Genomic DNA, 25358 nt, shown 5'->3' with positions numbered 1-25358 from the left:
TGGCTCCCCATTTAGCAGCTATGTCCCCTTCGTTATAACTCTCCACTAGGGAAACCATCTCAACACCTACTCTGTCAAGCCCCATTAGGATCTTAGATGTTTGAATAAGGCTATCCTTTCAGGCAGTGAATTCCAGACGCCCTAGCATGATCTGGATAAAAAAAAAGATTTTTACCTCATTTCCCCTTAATCCTTCTAATGTTGTTTACATCCACGCTCTTGGTTTTTGACCCCTCCAAATTTTAGTTATGGAGAATGATTGGATAGGCTGGGATTGTTCTCTTTGGAACAGGGGAGGGCTGAGGGGAGACTTGATTGAAGTGTACAATCTGGTGAAGAGCCCAGGTGAACAGGAAAGACCCGTATCCCATAGCAGAGGGACTCAGGGTGCATTGATTTAAAGTCATTGGTAGAAAGATTCAAGGGGAAATGGGTGGTGGGGGGAAGAAATAATCACTTAGGTGGTGGCAGGGCTCTCAAACCCATTGCCTGAAAGGATGGTAGTGGCAGAAACCTTCATCACATTTAAACGGTACTTGGACGTGCACTTCCAGAGTCACTCTGGAAAGTAGTGCTAGACTGAGCAGCTCTTCTACAACCGATGGGCCAAACAGCCTCCTGGGTTGTGAACCTGTTTTAATTCTGGGATCTGCTTTCATAAACTGGAGCAGACGAGACAATAACAAAAGGGCCTTCACATCTGGAGTCTGTATATGAATCTGGCATTACTTCAGCACCGCGATGATCAGGCATCTGATTAGAAATCTGATGGTCTTGCATCTGGCTCGCTCATTAGTCTGGAAATGTGAGCCAGGGGTCCAGAGTGCAAGAGGGGTGTACAGTCAGAGCCAGGGGTCCTGGGTGCAGCCAGGGTCAGCACTGTGGGCTGGGTGTGTGTGTCCGGAGCCAGGGTTGAAGTCCAGAATACGAGAGGTCAGGAAGGTGGGGGGTTTACAGCTGGGTCCGGACTCCAGAGTGCTTGTATATTCCCTGCTCCTTTTAAACTCACTGGAAAATGTGTTACATACGGTGTAACATGTAAGACAAAAAGTGTGCTTGGACAGTAAAAGGAGTAACATCCAATAGTCAGAAAATCTGCCAGTCTGGCACCACCAAAGTCCCAAGGATGCTGATGGTCAGAGTTTCACTGCATTAACAATCCCATGCACAGACCTCAATATCCCATGAGTTGAGATAAATGATCTCAACCCCGTGCCTTGTGCTCCCTCCTTCCTGGAACATGATTCAATGCACACCGTCCAACAACTCAGAGCGTAGATTGATGCCCTTGGATGTTGACAGGCTATTTGACCAAAGAAGCACCATCTCGCCACTGATCCTGTTGTCTCCTGTCACCCACATGTAATGGATGCAGGTTGCATTTTTTATTCTATTCAAATAAAATCAATTTGTTATTTGATATTGAGCCATTGTGAATTTAAAACGAGGCAAAGTTAGTTGTTTAATTGAACGAAGAGGAAGTCAGCACCATTTTCCGTTACTTTTATCATGGGCTGAGGTTTACACACAACCACCAGCTTACGGGATGTCTCTTTCTGATGGTGGTTAAGAGTTGATTATGTTGGCATGGGTCTAGCTTTACTGGGTAAAGTTGCCAAGTTTCCTTCTTTAAAGGACATGGTGAACTAGTTAAGTATTTTATGGCAAGTGTGCATCTGGTCACATTTACCAACACTAGCTTTTTCTGACCATATTTTTAATATTACCACAGTGGGATTTAAACTGGTCTTGATTAGCCCAGGTGAAGTTACAAGTCCAGTTTCATAACCATTGCTCAATCAAATTCAACTGTGCTTCACTGTACTTTAAAGTCAGAATTGAGGTAAAGTTGCAAGTAGTTTGCAGTTCACCTCGTCGTTACCTGGTCCTTTTATCCCACAGGTGTCGGAACGATGTATGTGCGATACAAACAGGTGGAGGCTTTGAACCGGGGGGAAGTCACCATTTTCAGACTGAATCGGATAGGCCTTGCCCTGGGTCTGGTCAGCTGCCTGGGACTCTGCATAGTGGCAAACTTCCAGGTAAGAAAAGATGCATGGATGTGGGGTTTCTCAATGCAGTGATGTTACAGAGTGGAGTGGAGCAATGGGTTAGTTTGGACATCAATACTCAGTGGTCTCCAGGGAAGCGCATTATGTCTGTATTCTGAGAAGAATGAGGTCCAGCTGTCTGTTAAAAGATTTAAAAGTTGATTTCTGGATAAAGGCACTGAGTGTGAGTTCTTGTTATCTGGTAATCATATATTGTATATGGGAATGTCTGAATAGAGGAAACTTTATATCTAAATAATTTTATACCCGGCTTGGGAGTGCTTTATGGACAGTGTAGAGGGAGTTTGACTCTCTAACAAGCACAATACCTGCCCTAATGGCGTTTGAACATTGCTTGGAGGCAGAATTCTTTTATGTACAAACCCCTACTATTCTTGGAGACACAAGAGACTGCAGATGCTGAAAATCTGGAGCAACACAAAAAGCTGGAGGAACTCTGGTCAGGCAGCATCTATGGAGGGAAATGGACAGTGAGACCTTCATTAGGACTGGAAAGAAAGGGTGAGATGGCCAGTATAAAAAGGTGGAGAGAAGGGGTGGAGCAAGATCTGGCAGGTGATGGGTGGGTCCCGGTGAGGGGGGTGATAGGCAGGAGAGGGATGGGGAGAGTAGGAATGATGTAAGAAGCTGGGAGGTGAGAGGTTGAAGTAACAAAGGTCTGAAGATAGAATCTGGTTGTAGAGGACAGTGGACCATGGAATAAAGGGAAGGAGGTGAGGAGGAGAACTGGAGGGAGGAATGTGTGGGTGATGGGCAGATGGAGAGGGAGGAGGAGGGGAAAGTGATGGGGGCTGGTGGGAAAAGGAGGGGGGAGGGGGAGAGGGGAGTGGTTACCAGAAGTTAGAGAAATCAACGTTCTTTCCGTCAGATTGGAGACTACCAAGGCGGAATATGAGGTGCTGTTCCTCTAATCTGTGTCTAGCCTCCACTTGGCCTTAGAGGAGGCTGTGGACAGACATGTCAGTGTGGGAACGGGAAGTGGAATTAAAATGGCTGGTCACCGAGAGATCCTGGTTGGTACAGCGGAAGGAACAAATGTGCTTGACAAAGCCATTTCCCCCAATCTGCGTTGGGCCTCACCGATGTAGAGGAGGCCGCACCAAATGCAATAAATGACACCGATGGATTTGCATGTGAAATTCATCCATTCTTGTTGTGGGAGTTGTTTGCTGCAATAATGTAGAATGATCTACACTCATCCTATACCTTATCTGGGACAGTGTGGAGGGAGACTGACTCGCTATCTCACCTGTACTATTCTTGTCGTGGGAGTACAAGCGGCCCAGGGTTTCTATCCTCGATCCCTGGGATCTGCAGGTTCCCTGAGTGGAGGAAGCTTGGTATTCCATGCGAGTACCGAGTTAGATGCAGAATAAAGGTCCGTCTACATTCTTCCATGGGACAATTAGAGTCATGGTGTCATACAGCACAGAAATGGCCCCTTTAGCCTACCACATCCATGCCGACCTTTATACCTATCTACACTAATCCCATTTGCCTACATTAGGACTGTAACTTTCCGTGCCTGAAGAGGACGTATACAGAACTCAGTCCTATCATCACTAATGTAGAGTGGCCGCATTGCAGTTACTCACCAAAATCTGTTTGACAGCAGCTCCCAAAGCTGTGGACTCCTCCCACCTAGAAGGACAAGAGCAGGAGGCTCCCCTCCAAGACACACACCACCCTGAGCTGAAGATGTATTGCTGTTTCGTCATCTTTGCTGTGTCTAAATCCAGGAGTTCCCCACTTCAACAGCAGCCCCACCTCAAGGGCTGTAGCTGTGTTCAAAATGTTGGTTTGGCACCTTCTCGAGGCAAATTACAGAAGGGCAATGAATGCATGTCTTGCTAGTAGTTCCTCTGTCCTTTAATGAAAAAATTGTGAAAAAAAGAGGCCAGCCAGAGCTCGGAGTGTGTAGCCAAAGGCCGGCTCTGGGGACAGAAAAATCACATGCATGGTCATGAGCATCATTCTGAACTCATCTGCTACATCGCTGTGCTCAGGACCTGACAGGTGCGGGTTAAAATTTTTTAGGCAATTTATAGTGTTAGAAATTTACAAAGCCATGACATTAGTCCAACCATTCACTCATTCCACCACTGATGCACAGTAGCAGCACTTTATGCCACCTACAGGATGAACTGTAGCAACTCACCAAGGCTCCGTAGGCAGCACCTTCCAAACCCACCACCTCTACCAGTCGGACAAAGGCAGCAAAATCCTGGGGAACACCGCGAGCTGGAAGTTGCCATCCAAGCCACACACCATCCCGACTTGGAAATACATCGCTGTTCCTTCACCGTCACTGGGTCAAAATCCAGGAACTTCCTCCCTAACAGCATTTTGGGTGTACCCACACCTCAAGGACTGCAGCAGTTCGAGAAGGCAGCTCACCACCACCTCAAGGGCAAATAGGGATGGACCATTAAGTGCTGGCTCAGCCTGCGAAACCCACGTCCCTTGAATGGGGGGGGAGGGGGGGGAAAGCAAATATCTGTTATTTCATCTTTCAAGTGCCAGGTGCTTGAGTTGAAGGGCAGTGTGAAAAGCACTGCAATTTTTTCATGTAATCTGTTATGTTTTTGCCTCTGTTAAATGGTTTACCTGGACTTTGCACCCTATGTCAATAGCAGAGAGTTCCTTCAGTTGGAAAGATTTATGCAGTTGACTGCTGCATGTCCTTGGTTGAGGTCAAACAAATAATAAATAGCACTTGTTCCAAAGCACAGGGTGTTTTCCAGTTGTTACCAATTAACTTTGGCAAGTGTCCCTGTCAAGAATTCTGATGGATTTTTCCCCTTATGGGAGAACAGAGGGATGGGGAGAAGCTAAACCGGACACAGTGAATTAAATTCCAATGTCCCAAGTTCTAGCATGTTCCAAGTAATGACTATCCCTGTCAAAACTACCGAGTGCCAGACTGGGAGCAGGTTCTGTGAACAGAGGAAGGAACATAAGAAATTTCACCGGTGATATTGGACTGATACAGGGGAAAGAGATAACATGGAATTAGAAACGTTACAGATTTCTTGGAAAAAAAAGTCAATTACACATGTTTTCGTGTGTGGCAATGGGAGAGTTCTAAAAAGCAAGCTCCTATAAGAAGGGAAAGTATGACTTGCCGATGGCTCCGCTGTAAGGGCAGGACTTCTTATCTGTCTGAAAGTACTAAATACTAATGCTAAAGATGCAAGCAGCGCTCTCAGAATAGAGGTGAGTCACATGCTTGTCAGTCAGAGTGGGTCGCATGCTCCAGTGGGTTTGGCTTGGTCACATGATTCAGTGAGTCATATGATCGGGTCAGAACACCCAGGAGGCTTCATCCTGATTTTCCTGCATCTAATTGCAATTCAGTCAGTGTCTGTGTGCCCTCTGTGTCTCTTTCAGTCTGTGGAGCTCAAATTCAACAGCAAGTAGGCTGGTTCTGTCAGATAGAGAGCTGTGAATCTCGATTGTTTTCCCAGAATTGGTGACTGAAGGAAGGACACATCAATGTTAAGTTTCTTTGTTGAAAGGAAGGGATGTAGAAGTGTGGGGTGAGGATCATTGTTGGTACAGTAAATACCGATATGACTTTGTTAGATTTAATTTCTTTGTAAGGGCCTCCTGTTATTCTGAGAATGTTGTAAATACAGCAGATTTTTAGACATACCATCAGCAGAGTTAGGATTGTCCAGTTGACCAACTACTGCCCTCTGCTGTCTGTGTGATTCACTGCCTGCCCTTCCTCACTCATTACACATCTACCTATTGCAGTGGACTAAAAGCACAAGAAAATAGGGGCAAGGGTTGGTCACTAGAAACCTCAAGCCTGTCCCTCCATTCAACATAGCTCAGAGGCTCATCTGGTGGAGCCGCTGCCTCATGGTGCCAGAGACCCAGGCTCAATCCTGTGTGGAGTTTGCACATTCTCCCTATGACCACGTGCATTTCCTCTGGTGCTCCAGTTTCCTCCCACATGCCTTTGGTTAATTGGCCACTGTAAATTGCCCCTGGTGTGTAGATGAGTGGTGGAATGTGGAGGGAGTTGATGAGGATGTGGGGAGAATAAAAAAAATAGGATTAATGTAGGATTAGTGTAAATGGGTAATCAATGGTTGGTGTGGACTTGGCCTGTTTCTGTGCCGTATCTCTCTGACTCTTTGCATCTATGCTCATGGTTGATCTTCCTCAGACCTCATCTGTGCCAGTTCCATAGAGTCATACAGCACAGAAACGGGACCCACGGCCCAACTGGTCCCTGCTTGTCCCAGTTGCCTGCAGTCAGCCCATAACCCACCAAGCCCCTTCCCTCCATGTACCTATCCAAATGCCTCTTAAATATTGCAACTATACCCACCTTAACCACTTCCTCTGGCAGCTCGTTCCAGGTACTCACTACCCTCTGTGTTAAGAAGTTACCTCTCAAGTCTGTTTTAAATCTCTCCCCTCTTATCTTGTATCTTTGCCCTCTAGTTATGGACTCCCCAGATCTCGGGAAAAGACTATGACCATCTACCTTATCCATACCCCTCATGATTTTATAAACTTCTATGAGGTCGTCCCTTGTTCTCCTGCGTTCCAAGGAATAAAGTTCCAATGTGGCCAACCTCTTCCTATAACTCAGGCTCTCTGGTCCAGGCAGCATCCTCTTAAATCTCTTCTGCCCCCTGTCCAGCTTGGCAATGTCTTTCCTATAACAGGGTGACCAAAACTGTACACCATACTCCCAAGTGTGGCCTCGTCAACCACTTGTGTAACTGCAACATAATGTCCCTACTCCTGAACTCGAAGCCCTAACTGATGAAGGCCAGCATGCTAACGCCTTCTTCACCACCCTATCTACTTGTGCAGCCACTTTCAGCAAACTGTGCACTTATACTCCCAGGTCCCTCTGTTCCACAACACTTGTCAGTGCCCTGCCATTCACTGTACAAGTCCTACCCTGGTCTGAATGTCCAAAATGCATCACCTCACACTTAACTAAGTTGAAATCCATTTGCCATTGCTCAGCCCATCTCCCTAACTGATCAAGATCTCTTTGCAATTCATTGTAAGCTGCTTCACTATCAACAAGATCCCCTAATTTAGTATAATCAGCAAACTTGCTAATTGTGCCATGTACATTCATATCCAAATCATTTATATATTTGATGATTAACAGAGGTCCCAACACTGACCCCTGGGCTACCCCACTAGTCACAGGCCTCCAGTCGGAGAATGGACCTTCAACCATCACTGCTTCCTATCATCGAGCTAATTCTGAATCCAGCTCACTAGCTCTCCCTGAATCCCATGCAGCCTAACCTTTCAGATCAGCCTGCCATGTGGGACCTTGTCAAAGGCCTTACTGAACTCCATATAGACAACATCCACTGCCCTATGTTCATCTATGACCTTAGTTACCACTTCGAAAAACGCCAAAAGATTTGTCAGATATGACCTCCCACGCACAAAACCGTGCTAACTATCCTGACTCTCCAAGTGATGGTAGGTCTTGTCCCTCAGAATTCCATCCAGTAGCTTTCCTCCTACTCAAGTCAGGCTTACTAGCCTGTAGATCCCTGGCCTGTCCTTGCTACCTTTCTTGAACAATGGAATAATATTAGCCACTTTCCAGTTTTCTGGAGCTTCACCAGCAGCTAATGACAAAGCAAATACCTCTACAGGGGCCTCCGCAGTTTTCCACATAGCCATCAAATCCCCTATCTTACAAAGCATTATTTACTTCCTCTTTCAATACCCCCATTAATCCAGCCTTGATAACTCTCCGGGTTTAGAGAATTCTGGAGACTCGCCACCCTCTGTGTGTGAAGAAGTTCCTGTGTACCTCGGTGTTCAATGACCACATGAGTAGGTGCATCCTGTCCCCGCTCAATCAGATGGCTTCAAGACAGAGCTACGGTGAAATGAATTGAAGCAAGTGTACAGACACTAAGTGTGATGTGTGGAGTCAGACCAATAAAAACTTTGAATCCCAGTGTTCACAGTCAGGAGGGCAGTAGTGATGGGGGAACATTTGAGGCTACCTGTGACTGCAACACAGACCGAAACTGTGCAGCTCCAAAGCAAAGGCATAGAAACTGAAGGGACCTAGAACACCATCAGAACTGTGCAACAGCTGGACCTGAAGTGGGTGTAAAGTGTTGGCAGATGGAATTTAATCCTGAAAAGTGTGAGGTGATGTATTTTGGGAAGTCAAATAAGGGTAGGACATGTATAGTAAATGGTAGGAATGTGGATGAACAAAGAAAGAGGACTGAGTTATAGGAAGAGGTTGGACAGGTTAGGACTTTTATTCCTTGGAGCATAGGAGACTGAGAAGTGATGTTGAAGTGTACAAAATCACGAGGGCATTGATAGAGTGAATGCAGTCTGTCTTTTTCCCAGGGTTGGGGAAGCAAGAACGAGAGGGCATGGGTTTAAGGTGAGAAGGAAAAGATTTAATAAGAACTTGAGGAGCAACTTTTTTTACATCAAGGGTGGTATGTATGTGGAATGAACTTCCAGAGGAAGTGGTTGAGGCAGGTACAATAACAACTTTTAGAAGACAGTTGGACAGGTATGTGGGTAGGACGGGTTTTGAAGGTTATGGGCCAAATGCTGGCAAATGGGATTAAGCTTGATAGGGCATCTTGGTCGGCATGGACCAGATGGGCTGAAGGGCCTCTTTCCATGCTGTATATCTCTGACTCTATGGTCTAGGGGTCCAAGTCCAGATTCCCTGAAGTAGAAACATGGGTCAATGGGGTGGTGAAGAAGGCACGCAGCAGCTTGTCTTCATAGCTCAGGGCATAGAATATCGGAGCTGGGACATTTTATTGCAACTTTACAAAACTCTGTTTAGACTACTCTTGGAGTATAGTATGTAGTTCTGGTCGCCACACTACAGGAAGGATGTGATTGTGCTGGAGAGAGTGCAGAGGAGATTCACCAGGATGTTGCCTGGATTGGAGGCTTCAGTTCTGGGGAGAGATTGGAAAGGCTGGGCTTGTTTTCCCTGGAGCGAAGGAGGCTGAGGGGGTGACCTGATAGAAGGTGATTATGAAGGGCATAGATAGGGTGGACAAGCAATATCTTTTTCCCATTATTGAGCAATCCAATACCAGAGGGCATGCATTCTAGGTGAGAGGGGGAAGGTTCAGAAGAGACGTGAGGAATATGTTTTTTTACTGAGAGAGTGGTGGATGCCTGGAATGCATTGCCTGATAGGGTGGTGGAGGCAAATTCATTGGGGGCTTTTAAGAGTGGCTTGGATGGGCACATGAATGAGAGGAAAATGGAGGGATATGGGCATTCTGTAGGTAGGAGGGATTAACTATGTCGGCACAACACTGTGGGCCGAAGGGCCTGTTCTGTGCTGTACTGTTCTATGTTCTAAGCATATAAGTTTATGAGAGGCATGGATACAGTAGAGAGTCAGAATCTTTTTCCCATCGCAGCGGTATCAAAAACAAGAAGACATAGGTTTAAGGTGAGAGAAAGGAGCTTTAAAGGGGATCTGAGGGGCAAGTGTTTATTTTAAACACTGGCTGATGTCTGTAACTTGCTGCCAGAGGAGGTGGTAGAGTCACATAGAATCACTATGTTTAAGAGGTATTTATGCAAACACTTAAACATACAAAGCACAGAAGGATATAGACATAATGCAGGCAAATAGGCATAGTGTACAGTGGCATGCAAAAGTTTGGGCACCCCTGGTCAAAATTTCTTTTGCTGTGAATAGTTAAGTGAGTAAAAAAAGACCTGTAAAAAAGATGACGTGTTTAAAAAAAAATCTCTCAGAACTAGAAGGCTTTTGCAAGGAAGAATGGGCGAAAATCCTCCAAACAAGAATTGAAAGACTCTTAGCTGGCTACAGAAAGTGTTTACAAGCTGTGATACTTGCCAAAGGGAGTGTTACTGAGCACTAACCATGCAGGGTGCCCAAACTTTTGCTTCGGGCCCTTTTCCTTTTTTGTTATTTTGAAACTGTAAAAGATGGAAATAAAAAAGTAATCTTGCTTAAAATATTGAAGAAATGTGTCATCTTTAACTTTATGCCTGTTGGAAGTCAGGCTTAGCTATTCACAGTAACAGAAATTTTGATCGGGGTGCCTAAACATTTGCATGCCACTGTAGGTGGGCAAGGAAGGGCGTGGTGGGCCAAAGGGCCTGTTTCTGTGCTCTGTGACTGTATACAAGTGAACCCAATGCAGTGCCCCAGGCCTGAGAGAGCTGCTACCCGAGGTGTCCAATGGACTTGTAAGTGTCAAATTTTATTTCTTCTTCCACCCGTTTCCCTCCCCTCCCCCCCCCCCCCGCAGAAGACCACGTTAATTCAAGCCCACGTCGCTGGTGCCGTGTTGACCTTTGGGATGGGAATCATCTACCTCCTGCTCCACACCATTATATCCTACAAGATGCAGCCTGCTATCCATGGAATAGGAATCTTCCGGATCCGGTGTGTGCTCCTAATCTGGTGTGCAGCAAGCATCCTCAGCAGTATCCTTCAGCAGCACTTCAATGCTTTGGAGATCCCCAGCAGGAGAGACTCCCTCACGACTAGCAATTCCTCTGTGGAGAAACTCCCCAATGATTAGTAAAATACTCCCTTTAAGAATAATTGGGGAGATTTTTCCAAGATTTCCTTTTGGAAACACTTCCAGGATCAGTTAGAGATTCTTTAGTCTGCGACTTGAAACATTTAGAATTACTGTTTTCCTTTCCTCCGACACTGACTCAGTGGCTGAAAGTTTCCACCGTTTTCTTTCATTTCAGTTGTAGTTTCCCCTCAGACAAGAAATTCCCTGGGTAAGGTGAAAATTCCCAACAGGGCAGACTCCAACGGCAGCTGGAATTTCCCTATCAAGAGGATTTCAAGGAAGGGCAGTATGAATTTTCATCGGAAGGGATTTCCCCAGGGTCAGTTTAACAGAGATTTTCTGGAAGAGGCTGGGAAATTTGCCGTAATTACTGGAATGTGTTGTGGATGTGCTGTTGTTGGGACTGTACTGCAAGTCAATGCATACCCACTTCCAGTGGTATCTTGGCATTTGTATTCCACAGGAAGGGAAATGGGTGTTTAGAAGAAAACTGGGATATTTGAAATAAGGGCAAATATTAGAGATTCATTTGAAATGGAGCCCTATTTTGTTCCTGTATGAAGTGGAACACAGATCCCTGATCTACCTCTCCACACACTCTCTGGCATGCTTCCTATTTCTGGCTCTCATTCGCTTTTCACTCCCTTTCAATTTTTTTCTCCTTCTTCTCCCCCCTCCTCTCCCCCCTCCTCTCTCTCCTTCTCTCCCCTTCTCTCTCTCCTTCTCTCCCCTTCTCTCTCTCCTTCTCTCCCCTTCTCTCTCTCTCCTTCTCTCCCCTTCTCTCTCTCTCCTTCTCTCCCCTTCTCTCTCTCTCCTTCTCTCCCCTTCTCTCTCTCCTCTCCCCCTTCTCTTTCTCCTTCTCTCCCCTTCTCTCTCTCCCCCTTCTCTCTCTCTCTCCCCCTTCTCTCTCTCTCCCCGTCTCTCTCTCCCCGTCTCTCTCTCTCTCCCCCCTCTCTCCCCCCTCTCTCTCCCCCTCTCTCTCCCCCTCTCTCTCCTCCCCTCTCTCCCCCCTCCCCCCTCTCTCCCCCCTCTCCCCCCTCTCTCCCCGCTCTCTCTCTCCCCGCTCTCTCTCCCCGCTCTCTCTCCCCACTCTCTCTCCCCCCTCTCTCCCCCCTCTCTCCCCCCTCTCTCCCCCCTCTCTCTCCCCCCCTCTCTCTCCCCCCCTCTCTCTCCCCCCCTCTCTCTCCCCCCCTCTCTCTCCCCTCTCTCTCTCCCCCCTCTCTCTCTCCACCTCTTCTCTCTCCCTCTCCCTCCCCCTCCTCCTCCCCTCCCACCTCCCCCCCTCCTCTCCCTCCCCTCCTCTCCCTCCCCTCCTCTCCCCCAACCTCTCTCTCCCCCCCTCCTACTCTCCCCCCCCCCACTCTCTTTCCCTGTGACATTCACTGAGAAAACTATACTGATCAATGTTTTAAAGATTCATGCGAATCCAACAGCACCCAAAGTAGTTTCCCACACATACCCTGAAGGCCTCATCCAGTTAACATGATTCTCACGAGTTCACTTTGCCAATTTTTGTCAAGGTGAATAAAGTCGAGGTTTCTTAAAAACATCTAACATCAAATGCCAATGTGCATTAAAACAAAACACTCTGGAAATCTGAAACTAAAACCGAAAACTCAACCGGTCAATCAGCACCTGTGGAAAGGTGCTGACTGATCTACTCAAAACTCATCCTGCCGCAAACATTCCCTTTGTTCCACATTTCCTATCTCCTACAAAAATTAATGTGCATCTCTCTCTTTCTCAATTCTGACAAAGTCGTAGACCCAAAACTGTTTCTCTTTCCACAGATGCTGACCTGTTATGTGGAGCAAAGGGAATGTTTGTTGTAGGATGTGTTGAAATGGCTTAATGGGGACAATTATCAGCACCAGACGTGCGTAGTGAGTTGTGCAGGGTGAGGTGATGGGCTTGCCTTGTGTGTGTGGGATAAGAAAATAAAAAAATAGAAAATGCTGGAGACACTCAGCAGGTCAGGCAGCATCTGTGGAGAGAGGAACAGTTAATGTTTCAGATCAAAGACCCTTTATCAGAACTGAAAAAAAGAAATAAGTTGGTCTGAGTAGCATCAAAATGTGGGTGAAAACAAGGGAATGTCTCTGGAGTGAACACATGGCAGGTGGGAGAAGGTACAATGGTTGTGTGCAGGACAAGTTCAGCAGGCCAGAACTGTACACAGAGAGAGGGGAAATTAGAATGGCAAGTGGGAATGGTTGTATGCAGACAAGAAGGAAGAGTATTTTACCTAAAGTTGGAGAATTAGATCTTAAGTCTTTAAGTGCTGAACGTCATTTCTTTGACTCTTTCCTGCGCAGTGTTTGTTTCCTCTGTAACTCTCTACACTACAATCCCTACCATTGAGATGGCAATGAAGTTACATTGGAACCCTTCAGAAAAGGTAAGGTTTGAAGGAGTAAATGTAGCAATCCATGATGCATCTCGTGCAGGTTGTCGTCATCTTAAACCTCCAAAGATCCTAGAACCGTTCCCACAGATCGGAAGGCAGCAATTGTACCCACACTACTTAAGGAAGGTGGGGGAAGTGGTAAAGTGGATCTCTCAACCTGTTAGCCTGAGATCAGTTGTAGGGAAAATGCTGAAATTTGTTATTAAGGAAGTGGTGATGGGATATCGGGAAAATAATGATGGGATCAGGCATATTTGTTTGCAAATCTGTTAGTTTTTAAGATGACTAGTAGGATGAAGGTGAGCCAGTTGATGTCTATATGAGCCTTCACAGGCTTTTGAGAAGTGCCACACACTAGATTACTAAACAAAATTGGAATTCGTGGTGTCGGGGTTACAGATGTGCAGAGTTCTTGGGCGAGGCCAGCAGGGTGTGCTCTTCTTCTCGTCTGGGCTTAAGCTCCTGTGAGTTTCAGCCCTTGAGCTGAGCAATGAGACTACTTGACGCACAAATATTCAAGCAATTCACATAAACGTGGATGTCATTTTTTGTTTGGTGCATGGCTTGCCCAGTATGTAAAATTTGGAACCACTTGGTAGGAGAAGCTCCAGCATGTGAAATCCCTAATGATTAGAGTCATGGAGACGCACAACATGGAAACAGACCCTTTGGCACAACTGGTCCATGCCGATAAGATGCCCATCTAAGCTGGTTCTATTTGGCCCATACCCACCTAACCCTCGTGAGGCTTGCTGTTGAATGAGGTGAAGCATCCCGCCTGGCCAATCAAGAGTGCTTGAGACAGGTACTGAATGTTAGAACCAATTGCACTGGGACCTGAAAGAACGAACTAGCGATGGAGCCCAAGAAGCTGGTGAGGGCAACCAGGAAATCTGGGAACAAAGTGTGTGGAAAAACGGGCCACTCAGCCCCTTGAGCCTAGTACATAGGAGCAGGGATGAGGTCACATTGCTGGTCAAACCAGCAAAAACTACTATTAGTTTAAAAGCCATTTGGACAGGTACGTGGATAGGAAAGGTGTGGTGGGATATGGGCCAGACACACGGGACTAGCTCAGGTAGGCACCTTGATTGGCATGGACGAGTTGGGCCAGAGGGGGCTGTTTCTGTGCTGTATGACTCCGACTCATTCACCCTGTCAAGCCCACTAACTAGGAACAGGATGAGGACACTGAGCCCCTCAATCCTCTCAACTAGGAATAGGATGAGGAATGATTTAATTTAATTAAATATTTAGTATGTAGTTATTATGTTAAATCATAAAAGGAATGGCCCTTCTGGCCCTCGAGCTGTTTGACCCCTTGAGCAGACTCCACGATGTGTTAGCTGTGGGTATGGCTGGGTGGGATGGACCAGTTGTAAGAGGAGCAGAACGAGGCCACTCTGCTCGTCAACTCTGCAACAAAAGCTCTTGGTCAGCCTGCTGCCCGGGAACTGGTAGAAAAATACTGGGCATCTCTGTATTGAATGCAATGCCAGTGGTGACAGTTTGTGACTGGACATCTGTAAGGTATTTTCCAGTAAGACCATAAGATACAGGAGCAGAACTAGGCCATTTGGCCCATCGAGTCTGCTCCACCATTCAATCATGGCTGTTTTGTTTTTAACCCCATTTTCCCACCTTCTCCCTGTAACCCTTAACTGCCTTTCCCAGTCAAGAACCTATCAATCTTTGCCTTAAATACACCCAATGACTTGGCCTCCGCAGCCCTCTGTGGCAACGAATTCCACAGATTCACCATCCTCTGGCGGAAGAAATTCCTCCTCATCTCAGTTTTCTGAGGCTATGCCCTCTGATCCTCGACTCACCTACTGATGGAAACATCCTCTCCACGTCCACTCTATCCAGGCCTTCCCGTATCCGGTAGGTTTCAATGAGATCGCCCCCCCCCAACTTCCCCCATCCTTCTGAAATCCCATCGCATACAAACCCAGAGACATCAAATGCTCGTCATATGTCAAGCCTTTCATTCCTGTGACCCTTGCCTGGACTCTGTCCAGGACCAGAACATCCTTCCTTAGATACCGGACCCAAAATTGCTCACAATATTCCATACGCAGTCTGACCAATGCCTTGTAAAGACTCAGCAGTACATCCTTGCTCTTATGTTCTAGTCCTCTCGAAATGAATGCTAACATTGCATTTGCCTTCCTTACTACTGACTCAACCTGCAAGTTAATGTTGAGGGAACTTGCTCGAGGACTCCCAAGTCCGTTTGCACCTCTGATTTCTGAATTCTCTCCCTGTTTAGAAAACAATCTACAATAGAGTCGTACAGCAGGGAAACAGGCCGTTCAGCCCACCACATACATGCTGACCTGTGGCCACATTCATCCCATCTTCCAGCAATTGGCTTTCTATGCCTAGTGCTTGTCGAGACACTTAAATGCTGTCAGTGACTCCGCTTCTACCCCCCTCTCAGGCAGTGTATTCCCGGTACTCACCACAATGGAGAAAATAGAACTGATGGTGTGCAAGTTGGTGTGTCTGGGTCAGAGGAAACGATGCTAACTGGTGGTCTCACTGTTTTTTTCCAGGGTTACACATTGCACTTGGTCAGTACCATCTCTGAATGGTCCCTCGCCTTCTCCTTCCTCAGTTTCTTCCTGACTTACATCCGGGATTTTCAGGTGAGCTGCGCTGAGCGATGGAGAGGGAGAGCTGTGTCCTGAAGCCCCAGGTGGTCTTCGATAGGATAGGACCATTAACTCACCTGTGAGGGTCTGAAGACTGAGTGGTGAGGACATTGTGCATCAGTGCATCGCCAGACTACGCCAGGGAGTCTTCACCAGGGCATGGATGAAGATCTGGGCTGAGCTTAGACAGTGCAGGAATAGTGATCCGGCGGGACTGAGATGTTAACGAAGTGACCCAGGAGGACTGAAGTATTAAATGATTGGTATGGCGTGATTAACTGAGTGATCTGGGAAACTGAGGTATTATCCGAGTGATCCAAGGGTGGAGTTGGGGGGGGGGGGGTTGGTGGGGGGGTGGGAAAGAGGATGGCTATGATTTTAACCGAGTTATTGGGGGGTTGGGGGGGAGATACGGGAGGGGAAGATTTTAACTGAGTGATCCTAGGGGAGTCAGACATTAACCAAGTGATTTGGGGGATTGAGGTAGTAACCACAGCCCTTGGTGTTTGGTATTCCAAAGTGTGACTAGAAATGTTGCTCATTTCTCCTCATCGTGTTCCGGTGTGCGCTGAATGGCGTCCTCCTCCACCTGCATAGTTTAGGAAACCTTGTTAAAAGATCTCCTGAGTGCCTGGAAGGCACAGGCAGGGGGTGATTGACCCGGCCAGGGGTTGTGTACCGAGAAATGTCATCAAAGGTTCCACGTGATGGCTGGAAATAACATGGTGTGGACGTGAGGACCATTCCTGCCCACACACCTGGTGTAGGATTCATCGAGGGGTTTCCTGCCAAACTCTGGGAGTGTGGGGAGGGGTTGATAACGGTGCACACTGCAACTGTGTGGATGAAAGCCGCTGTAATCCTCTGTGAACTTGTCACCATTACCAGCTGCATTGGAAACAGCCAACGTAACTTGTCCCATTGGACCGCATCTCCCAACCCGCTGTGCAATTGCTTTTCTCTCTCCAATCACAGCTACAGTGTACACCGTCATCGAACCCTCCCTGACTTCAAAGCACTCCCAGTGGAGGTTGTCCGTCCATCTTATTGTGAGTCCTATGCCACGTCAACATGTGTGTGTGTGTGTGTCTATCTGTGTGTGTGTGTGTGAGTGTGTGTGTGTGTGAGTGTATCTCTAGGTGTGTGTGTGTGTGTGTCGGACTGATCTTCAAGTCTGTCCTTAACATGATTTCCTTAACGTCACGGGAACTGTTTCTCAGCTGTGTTGTTCCTGTTTGGGTGGTGGGTGAGTATGTGGTTCCCTACCCAGATCACTCAGTCCAACAGGGTGAAAGGTACAACTGACAAGATGCTGGACGAACTCAGCAGGTCAGACAGCATCCAGGGAGGGAAATGGACAGTCGACGTTTCGGGTCAAGACCCTTCCTCTAGACAGAGAGAGAGAGGGGAGATGGTCGGTATAAAAAGGTGGAGGGAGGGGGTGTAGCAGGAGCTGGCAGGCGATAGGTGGATCCAGGTGAGGAGGGGCGATAGGCAGATGGAGGAGAGAGGGAGTAGCGACAGAGGCTGGGAGGTGACAGGTGGAGCTGACAAAGGGCTGCAGATGGTGGAATCTGATGGGAGAGGAAGGTGGAATCGTGTGAGGGAGATGGGGAGGGCAGGTGGGAACAGTGTGGGGGGGGGAGGGAGGGGAACCAGTGGGAGGAGTGTGTGGGTGATGGGCAGATAGTAGGTGGAGGAAGGGAAAGAAACAGGGTGGTGGGGGGCTGGGGTGGGTGTTGGAGGAACTGGGTAAATCAGGAGGAGTGAGAAAAGGGACTGAGGGGGAGCAGTTTACCTGAAGTTAGACAATTCAGCGTTAGTGCCATCACAGGGCGAGAGGTACAATGCATAGCCCAGGGGTCATTCCAGAAATTTGGAAGTACATTTTAAAAACTGGATAAAAAGTTTAGCAGGCTTCCAGGCACAATTTGGCTATCAGCAATGCAGCTGTTTGTAAGTGGATAGGAAGAAGTGGCCAGATACTCTGGTGAGCTCAGCAGTACAGATCTTACTTCCTCTCCCTCCCTGCACCCTCCTCTGATTTCCAGACTGGGCCAGAGACCACGTTCCTTCCCTGGGCTCTCACTGGGAGAATGACCTGCCCCCATCAGCCACCCCAGTGTGCCAGAAGTTCTTGGTACTTCCTCTGTGGCTATTGATTCTGGTCATCTGTGGGGGCAGAGATTGGGAGGTTCCAAGCTCGACGGGGACTCAGCGAGGGTCCAACCTGAAAGGTGCATGGGGCGGTCAGAGGGGCAGCTCTCGCCTCTGCCAAAGTGCCCATCTTCTGACCCAAAAGCAGATGGATTTCAGCAGTCACTTCCTCACTAGTTAGCACCTCAGATCCAGAAATTGTAGTTGTGGCCTCCTACTAGAGGTGGGGCTGAAAGCTGAACCAACTGCATGGATCCCCTGTGGTCTAATTAATTCCACTCCTCTTTCCCAAATATACATAAAGCTCTCTATTTAATTATAATGTCGTCTTTAAATTCCTGTGGCCACCCTCCACTTCATCTCCAGTCTGTTTGCCCTCCTAATGTCTCTGCTTTCTTCCAATTCTAGTTAGAGTCACAGAGTCAAACAGCATGGAAGCAGGCCCTTCGGCCCAACTGGTCCATGCACACCAAGATTCCCATCTAAACTAGTTCCATTTGCCCGCATTTGGCCCATATTCCACTAAACCTGTCCAAGTACCTTTTTAAATGTTGTTACTGTACCTGCCTCAACCACTTCCATATACTGACCACCCTCTGGGTGAAAAAGTTGCCCCTCAGGTTCCTATTAAATCTCTCCCCTCTCACCTTAAATCTATGCCCTCTAGTTCTTAATTCCCCAACCCTGGGGATAAAGACTATGTGCATTGACCATGTCTATGCCCCTCATGATTTTATACACCTCTACAGGATCATTCTCCTCCACTCCAATGAATAAAGTCAAAACCTGCTCAATCTCTTTCCATAACTCAGTCCCTCGAGTCTTGGCAACATCCTCCTAAATCTCCTCTGCACTCTTTCCAGCTTAATGGCATCTTTCCTACAGCAAAACTGAACACAATATTCTAAACGTGGCCTCGCCAATGTCTTGTACAACTGCAACATAACTTCCCAACCTCTATACTCAATGCCCTGACTGATGAAGGCCAGCGTGCCAAAAGCCGCCTTCACCACCGTCTACTTGCGATGCCATCTAAGGTCTCAGCTTTCTTCCTATTCCGGTTACTTGTGCATCTCCCATTTTCCTTATTCCAATGTTAGCAGGTTGAGTCTTGATGCTCCTCACTGTTCTCCTCCTGGAGGTCTTGGATTGAGTTCTGGGTTAACCATTCATATGGATCCTAAATTGGCTTGGTATCGCAATTGGTAATAAAAACAAATTTCGTAATTAAAAATAACCTCCTTGTGGGACAAAGTGATTATCTGCACTGTTAAAGCTGCTGTATAAATGCAAGTTGTTATATAATTTCGAAGGACAAACAGAAGGCAATGGAAAACAGGCTCTATTAAGGGCAGGACAGTGGCACAGCTGGTAGAGCCACTGCCTCACAGCTCCAGAGACCCGGGTTTGATTCCGACCTCGGATGCTATCTGTGTGGTGTTTGCACATTCTCCCTGTAGCCGCGTGGGTTTCCTTGTGTGCTCTGGTTTCCTCCTACATCCAAAGGCTCAATTGGCCACTGTTAATTCTCCCTAGTGTGGTTAGGTGAGTGCTAGAATCTGGGGGGAAGGTTGATGGGAATGTGGGGAGAAGACAATGGGATTGATGTGGTGGGTGCTGGCTGGCATGGACTTGGTGGGCCGAAGGGCCTGTTTCTTGCTGTGTAACTCCATGGTTCTAGTTAACCTTCCAGATTAAACAATATTAACATTATGGTGGAGTTAGGTAGTTTCGACCTTTTGAAGGGGTTGAGTCCTCTGGTGTGTTGGTCGACAGGACCTCAATTTAATGTCCCATCCAAAGAGCTCCACCCCCAGCAGTGTTGCCCTCCCTCCATTCACACTATATGTATGGATCAAGTTCAGCTTTGAGTTTATTGTCGTGAGAGTACCTAACCGGGCTACAAATGCCATGAAAATTAGCTTTTTGCAGCAGCAGGACAGTACATTACAAACATAAATTACATAAACTTAAGTTAACATAAATTATACATAACTAACATGATAAGATAAACATAATGACATACTGCAAGTTGAGGGAAATATAGTCTGAGGTAGAATTAGGGTATTTCAGGTCAGTTCAAGAACCTGATGGCAGTGGGGAAGAAGCAGTTCTTGGACCTTGAGATGAGGGTCTTCGGGGTCCTGTACCTCCTGCCTGATGGCAGCAACGAGAAGAGGGCACGGCCCGGATGGTGGGGGTCCTTAAAGGGGATCTGGATGGTGGGGTCAGTAACGTCATATCTGAAGGGATATCTATGGGGCAAAGATACAGGGCCAAGAAAGAATCATAAATACTGGTGCTCCATTTGAAGTCTGCCGTGCATCACTGTGTATATGACCTCTAATTCCTCTCTTCCTTTCTTCCCTTTGAGCAGAAGATCACCCTGCACACTGAAGTGAATTTGTACAGCGACACTCTTCACGACACATTTCATGGACTAGAGCGCAACGGAGAGCGCAGTGCACTGCTGGCGGGGAGCTTGTGAACACAATACCACCCCCTCTCCAAGCCCTCCTCCAAGCCACCCCCCATCTCCTCCTCGGGATCGAATTTTTTAATGCAGTTCTGCCACAAGTCCACTTATGATGTGTATGGAACCTCCCCTCCAATTTTATACAATGTTAACAAGACAGATTACAATTTAATTATGAACTGAATGTAATAATCACTATTTTGCTGATGTTTTTAACCGTCCTTTCTGGAAGTCCGTTGAGCAGAGGCACGGTGACTTCACCAATGCTGGTCGACCCAAATTCAAGAGCAAGACCAAAGAATATTTTAAGGTTTTGAAGGGGCAGCAGGTCAGTAATTCTTCGGAAAACCGCTAACAGCACTTGGCAAGGTGAATTGGCCTGACCTCCTGGTTTGGAAGGAGAATTCTCTGGATCACTTGCTTGACCATCAGTATGAAATTGGGACAGAATTTATCAGCATAGCTCCAGATGCTCAACTGGATTGAGACCGGCAGCTCAGGCTTTGTGTGTTGTCACGGAGATGTGGTCTAACCTATCGGTGTGTGAACTGCCAGATTTGATGTTCCAATAGTCTGACTTTAATAAATAATAATTTGGTCATTATCCAGTGTCTGGGAATCATCAGAGGGTTGAAGACCTAACCTCCCTGGTCTTGTCTCCATCCAAAACAAAATGTTGGCATCTTGACTGTTTCATAGGGTGTTGGTTACTGGTCTGGAGATGAGGTGTAATGGTATGTAAATGGCTCTGTGTCCACCGCGTGTCGATGTACATTGTCAACTCGGCAGTGTCTGAGGGAACGGTACTCTGTGTCCAGCCAGTGGTGGTTCTGAACTGGCCATGGTTTATCGGGCAGTAGACAGTGGCTGTAGTCATCAAGTACTAAAGCAAGTGAGCCTAGAAATTCAACTGTGCATCATTTTTCAGCACGAAGCCATTGTAAGTTTATATTGGCAGAGTTAAACATGAGTGAGTAGTTTAACTTAGGGTTTTGTGTCACTCGGCTCCTTACTAAGTTGCCCTGTGCAGGATAATTTCCATCCCCCTTCCCCCACTTCACACACTTCATCTGTCTGTCTCTCTGTTTCACACACACTCCAGTACATCCCATCATCCTATCAATTTTGAGGACCTGGCAGTCTGCCAACCTGAGAACAAACTGGGAGATGGAGGAAGGGCAACCGTTCTTGCTTTATTCCCGAGCTCTCCCTTGTGGGGGGTGGGATTGAAAGAGCACATGAGCTGTGGAGGGAGATTAACTGCAGAGCCTGTGGTGAGGAAGGTTTATTTGTGCTGTGGGAGGGGAGATGTTTGCAGGTTAGAGCCTGTGATAGGGGAAAGTGTACATAGATGACAGGAGGATATTCATTGCTGGGTAAAGTCTAGGCTAGAGGAAACTGTATGTGGGCTGTGGGAATGTGAATTTGATGGTAAAAGGATGTTTTCATCCACTTACTGTGGTCTGGTTAATCAAACAGCTAGTGCCAAGCTGTAACTTGCTGGGAGAAGGAGAAGCTGGCAGTTCCCTTTGGCCTGAGACACTGCATGGTGATTGTAGAGATAATGCAGTCACACTGCACTTGGTAAACGCAGCTGTTACCTGCAGCAGAAAGCAGAGCATGTCCAGCCTCTGTACCTGACCCTTGTTCAGTCAAAACAAAGGCAGAGACGTTTTACAGTCTATCTCCATGATGTCAAGGTGTACTGAAATACTTCACAGACAATGCAGTGTTTCTGAGTGTAGTCTCTGTTGTAATATAAGAAACACAACTGCCAGCTTATGTGGAGCAAGATTTCACAAAATAATTTCTAATCAGTGTGGTTGTATCGCTAACGTTGCCAATTTAACCTGCTTGTAGGGATTCTGCGTCTAGTCTCCAACTGGTGCAGTAAAACTCCAATAATCCAATATATCGATGGTTTGGCATCTGGCTCTCTGGGTGAAGTTTGTGGTGCTCTCTGTCCACTCACGGGGGCCCCGGTTCCTGCTCTCCCTTTCAACTTATGGTTCACTAGAAAATTTATCATCATACTGTGTGACATGTAAAAGAGTGTTGCGGCATTAACCAACATCCCGAGTGCTGGATTATCAGAATTTTACTGTTCCTGATCCTTTATCCGTACCACTCATGCAAGGGAATCTGAATAATGGCTGTAACACCAGGGACCGCTCCCCTGTTCTACTTCAGATTGTTCTGTGGGTTCTTTCACTTCTTCTGTAGAGAGTAGCCAGGGAAAGAAACCACTTCTGAAGGATAGTACAGCCCCTCCTCCCCCCTCCAGGCATTGTCCAGGATGACATCCCAATGCAGTGCTGAGTGTCTGGAGTGTTTGAGCCCACAGCCTCTGACTCTCAGCATCACTGAGTCACCGGTAACACCACCCGGTTCTCCGGCTGTATGGGGGGACCCTTCCTGCAAGTACCCTGCCCAACAAGCCCAGGAGATGGGCGCATTGCAACAAGGCAGAGGGAGTTGGGCAAGGTCGCCTTTCTGTAACTGTGCATCGTACAGAATGAGGATCTTAGTTCTTGTTATCTGATGTGCTTCTAACTGAAAAGGGACTTGCGGATAAATTCACCTTCACATGAAAACAGCTTCCTCAATCGTCTGGACCCTCTTTTAAATTGACTTTAGGCCATGGGCTCTCTTCTTGAGCAGTTGCAGTTCCCAGCGATTTGGGAAGGTGTCCTGGCATCTTGACCATGAAGGGATGCTGGTATGTTTCCAAGAAAGAATGTTGCATGATCTGAGTTTTGGAGGTGTACTCAGAGAAGTCCTGGTAGTTTGGTGGATGGTACACAGTGCAACGACAGGGTCGAGTGAGTTTCCAGGATCACTTGACCTCTGGGCAGCCCCCCAGTCACAGATTCCACAGGACTTCTGATGTGAGGTGACGGATGTTGTCTGTGGGTCCTTCCTGGCATGGCCTGAAGGATAGAGATGGCTGTCAACATGCCCAGATGAGACCGCAGTTACACTGCAGAGCACAATGCTGCTTGGGGTCTGTGTCAGGTTTCTCCTATGGAAGCAGGTTCTCTGCCATTAAATCAACCTTTCCAATTGCCACTCCCTGTTCTCTCCGCACTGGTTTCAACACCTCGGAGTGGGGAGGTTTGCAGTTCTTTGTGAAGGAAGTCAGGCATCAGTGAAGCACCACCCTGGAGCACCCTTGATGTGGAGTTGGTCTGAGTTGTGAGGAGTCAAGATCATGAGGGGCAGAGACAGGGTGAAAGCACGTAGTCTTTTTCCCAGGGAGGGGGTGCTAAAAACAAGAGGGCATAGGTTTATGATCAGAGGTGAGAGATTTAAAAGGGACATCAGGGGCAGCTTCTTCACGCAAAGGGTGGTGCGTATTTGGAACGAGCTGCCAGAAATGGTGGTTGAGGCAGGCACATTAGCAATGTTTAAGAGCCACCTCAATAAGTGCATGGATAGGAGAGGTTTAGAGGGCTCTGTGTAGATGGGTCTAGTTCACTGGGCAGCACGGTCAGTGTGGACCAGTTGTGCTGAAGGGCCTGTTTCCATGCTCTGACTTCGACTCTCTGAGTCACTGAGAGACCTGCCAACATCGGCCCAAATACAAGTGCTGGACCCCTCTGGTTAAAGCTGGATACTGAGGTTGATGCAACAAACAAGATGCTGGAGAACTCAGCGGATCAGATGAAGGGTCTTGGCCCAAAATGTCGACTATCCATTTCCCTCCACAGATGCTGCCTGACCCACTGAGTTCCTCCAGCAGTTTGTATGTTGCTCCAGGTTCCAGCATCTGCAGCCTCCTGTGTCTCCACTGAGGTTGATCCCACCACTTCCTCCAACCTGACCTCCTGCAACAATGACTGATCTTCACAAGAACAGCTGGAATGCCAACATCTGTAGCCCGCCAACATCTGTAGTCCACCAACTCTCCAGCATCAACCCTGGAACCTCACCATAGCAAGAGATGCCATAATAGAGACCAGGACACTCAAATGAAATAATATTAAACAAAAGCTCCATGAAGTGACTCCAAAGGAGTGCAACGACAGTGTAGAGAGCTGGGGAACTAGATGTGCAATTCAGACAAAGTTACAGGAGGCAAGAACACAAAAGGAAGGATGCTTCCACTGTGAAGCGGTCTGAGGAAGCAGGGATGGTTCCATTGTAAAAGTGGACCACAGGGTAGGTGGATGGGGAGTGGTATTGGGCTCAGAGCTGGGACCCATTGCTTTGTTCTGATGCAAGTGACTTGGATGTGGGCGTGCAGGGTAAAAGTTCAAAATGCCTCAACGAGCTGCTGTGGTAAGCCGTGGCCGATGGTGGGACTAGATTACCAAACTGGGTTGGTGGCTGGGGAAGTTGAACAGAGAGTGTGCAGCAATACATTTTGATAGAAAGAATAAGGAGGGATTATATTTACCATGGCACCGTGTTACACAGTGTGCTGGGGGACTCGGATATGTGCGTATAAATCTTTGAGAGAAACAGGATGTTGAAAGAGGGTTTGTGAATAGAGGCATGGGGTACAAGAAGAGTAGAAAATGGGAGTAGGAGGAAGCCACTCAAGCCTGTCCCGCCATTTAGTATGATCATGGCTGGTCTGCCCCAGACCCCATCACCTCTTCTATAAGATCTCTTTATTAGTCACATGTACATCGAAACACACAGTGAAATGCACCTTTTGCGTACAGTGTTCTGGGGGCAACCCGCAAGTGTCACCACGCTTCCGGCGCCAACGTAGCATGCCCACAACTTCCTAACTCCTACGTCTTTGGAATGTGGGAGGAAACCGGAGCACCCGGAGGAAACCCACGCAGACACTGGGAGAACGTACAAACTCCTTACAGACAGCAGCCGGAATTGTAGCTAACTACTACACTACTGTGCCTGTTCTCTGCCAATTCTCCAAAGTCCTCAATTCCCTGCTACGTCAAGAAATTAGCCTCTTCCTCTTTAAGTACCCACAGCCTCTACCACTCTGGGGGGGCAGAGAATATTCCAGAGATTCGCCACCCTCACACACACACCTCAAGTTTTAAATGA

General features: G+C 47.4%; 1 protein-coding gene across 2 annotated transcripts in view; it reads left to right on the top strand.

Annotated features, from left to right (window-relative positions):
* Positions 1-20940, top strand: part of dram2b (DNA-damage regulated autophagy modulator 2b) — a 53908-nt gene extending 32968 nt beyond the window's left edge. For both annotated transcript variants that reach the window (XM_052034953.1, XM_052034954.1), the window contains exons 4-8: positions 1903-2042; positions 10361-10538; positions 12955-13037; positions 15605-15697; positions 20238-20940. In XM_052034953.1, coding sequence (XP_051890913.1) covers positions 1903-2042; positions 10361-10538; positions 12955-13037; positions 15605-15697; positions 20238-20348 — 605 coding nt within the window. In that variant the 3' untranslated portion in view covers positions 20349-20940. The remainder of the gene's footprint in view (positions 1-1902; positions 2043-10360; positions 10539-12954; positions 13038-15604; positions 15698-20237) is intronic.
* The last annotated feature ends 4418 nt before the right edge of the window (positions 20941-25358 follow it).

This window comes from Pristis pectinata, chromosome 20 (assembly GCF_009764475.1).
Source record: "Pristis pectinata isolate sPriPec2 chromosome 20, sPriPec2.1.pri, whole genome shotgun sequence".
NCBI classification, from domain to species: domain Eukaryota; kingdom Metazoa; phylum Chordata; class Chondrichthyes; order Rhinopristiformes; family Pristidae; genus Pristis; species Pristis pectinata.
This window is presented reverse-complemented; position numbering and strand designations above follow the sequence as displayed.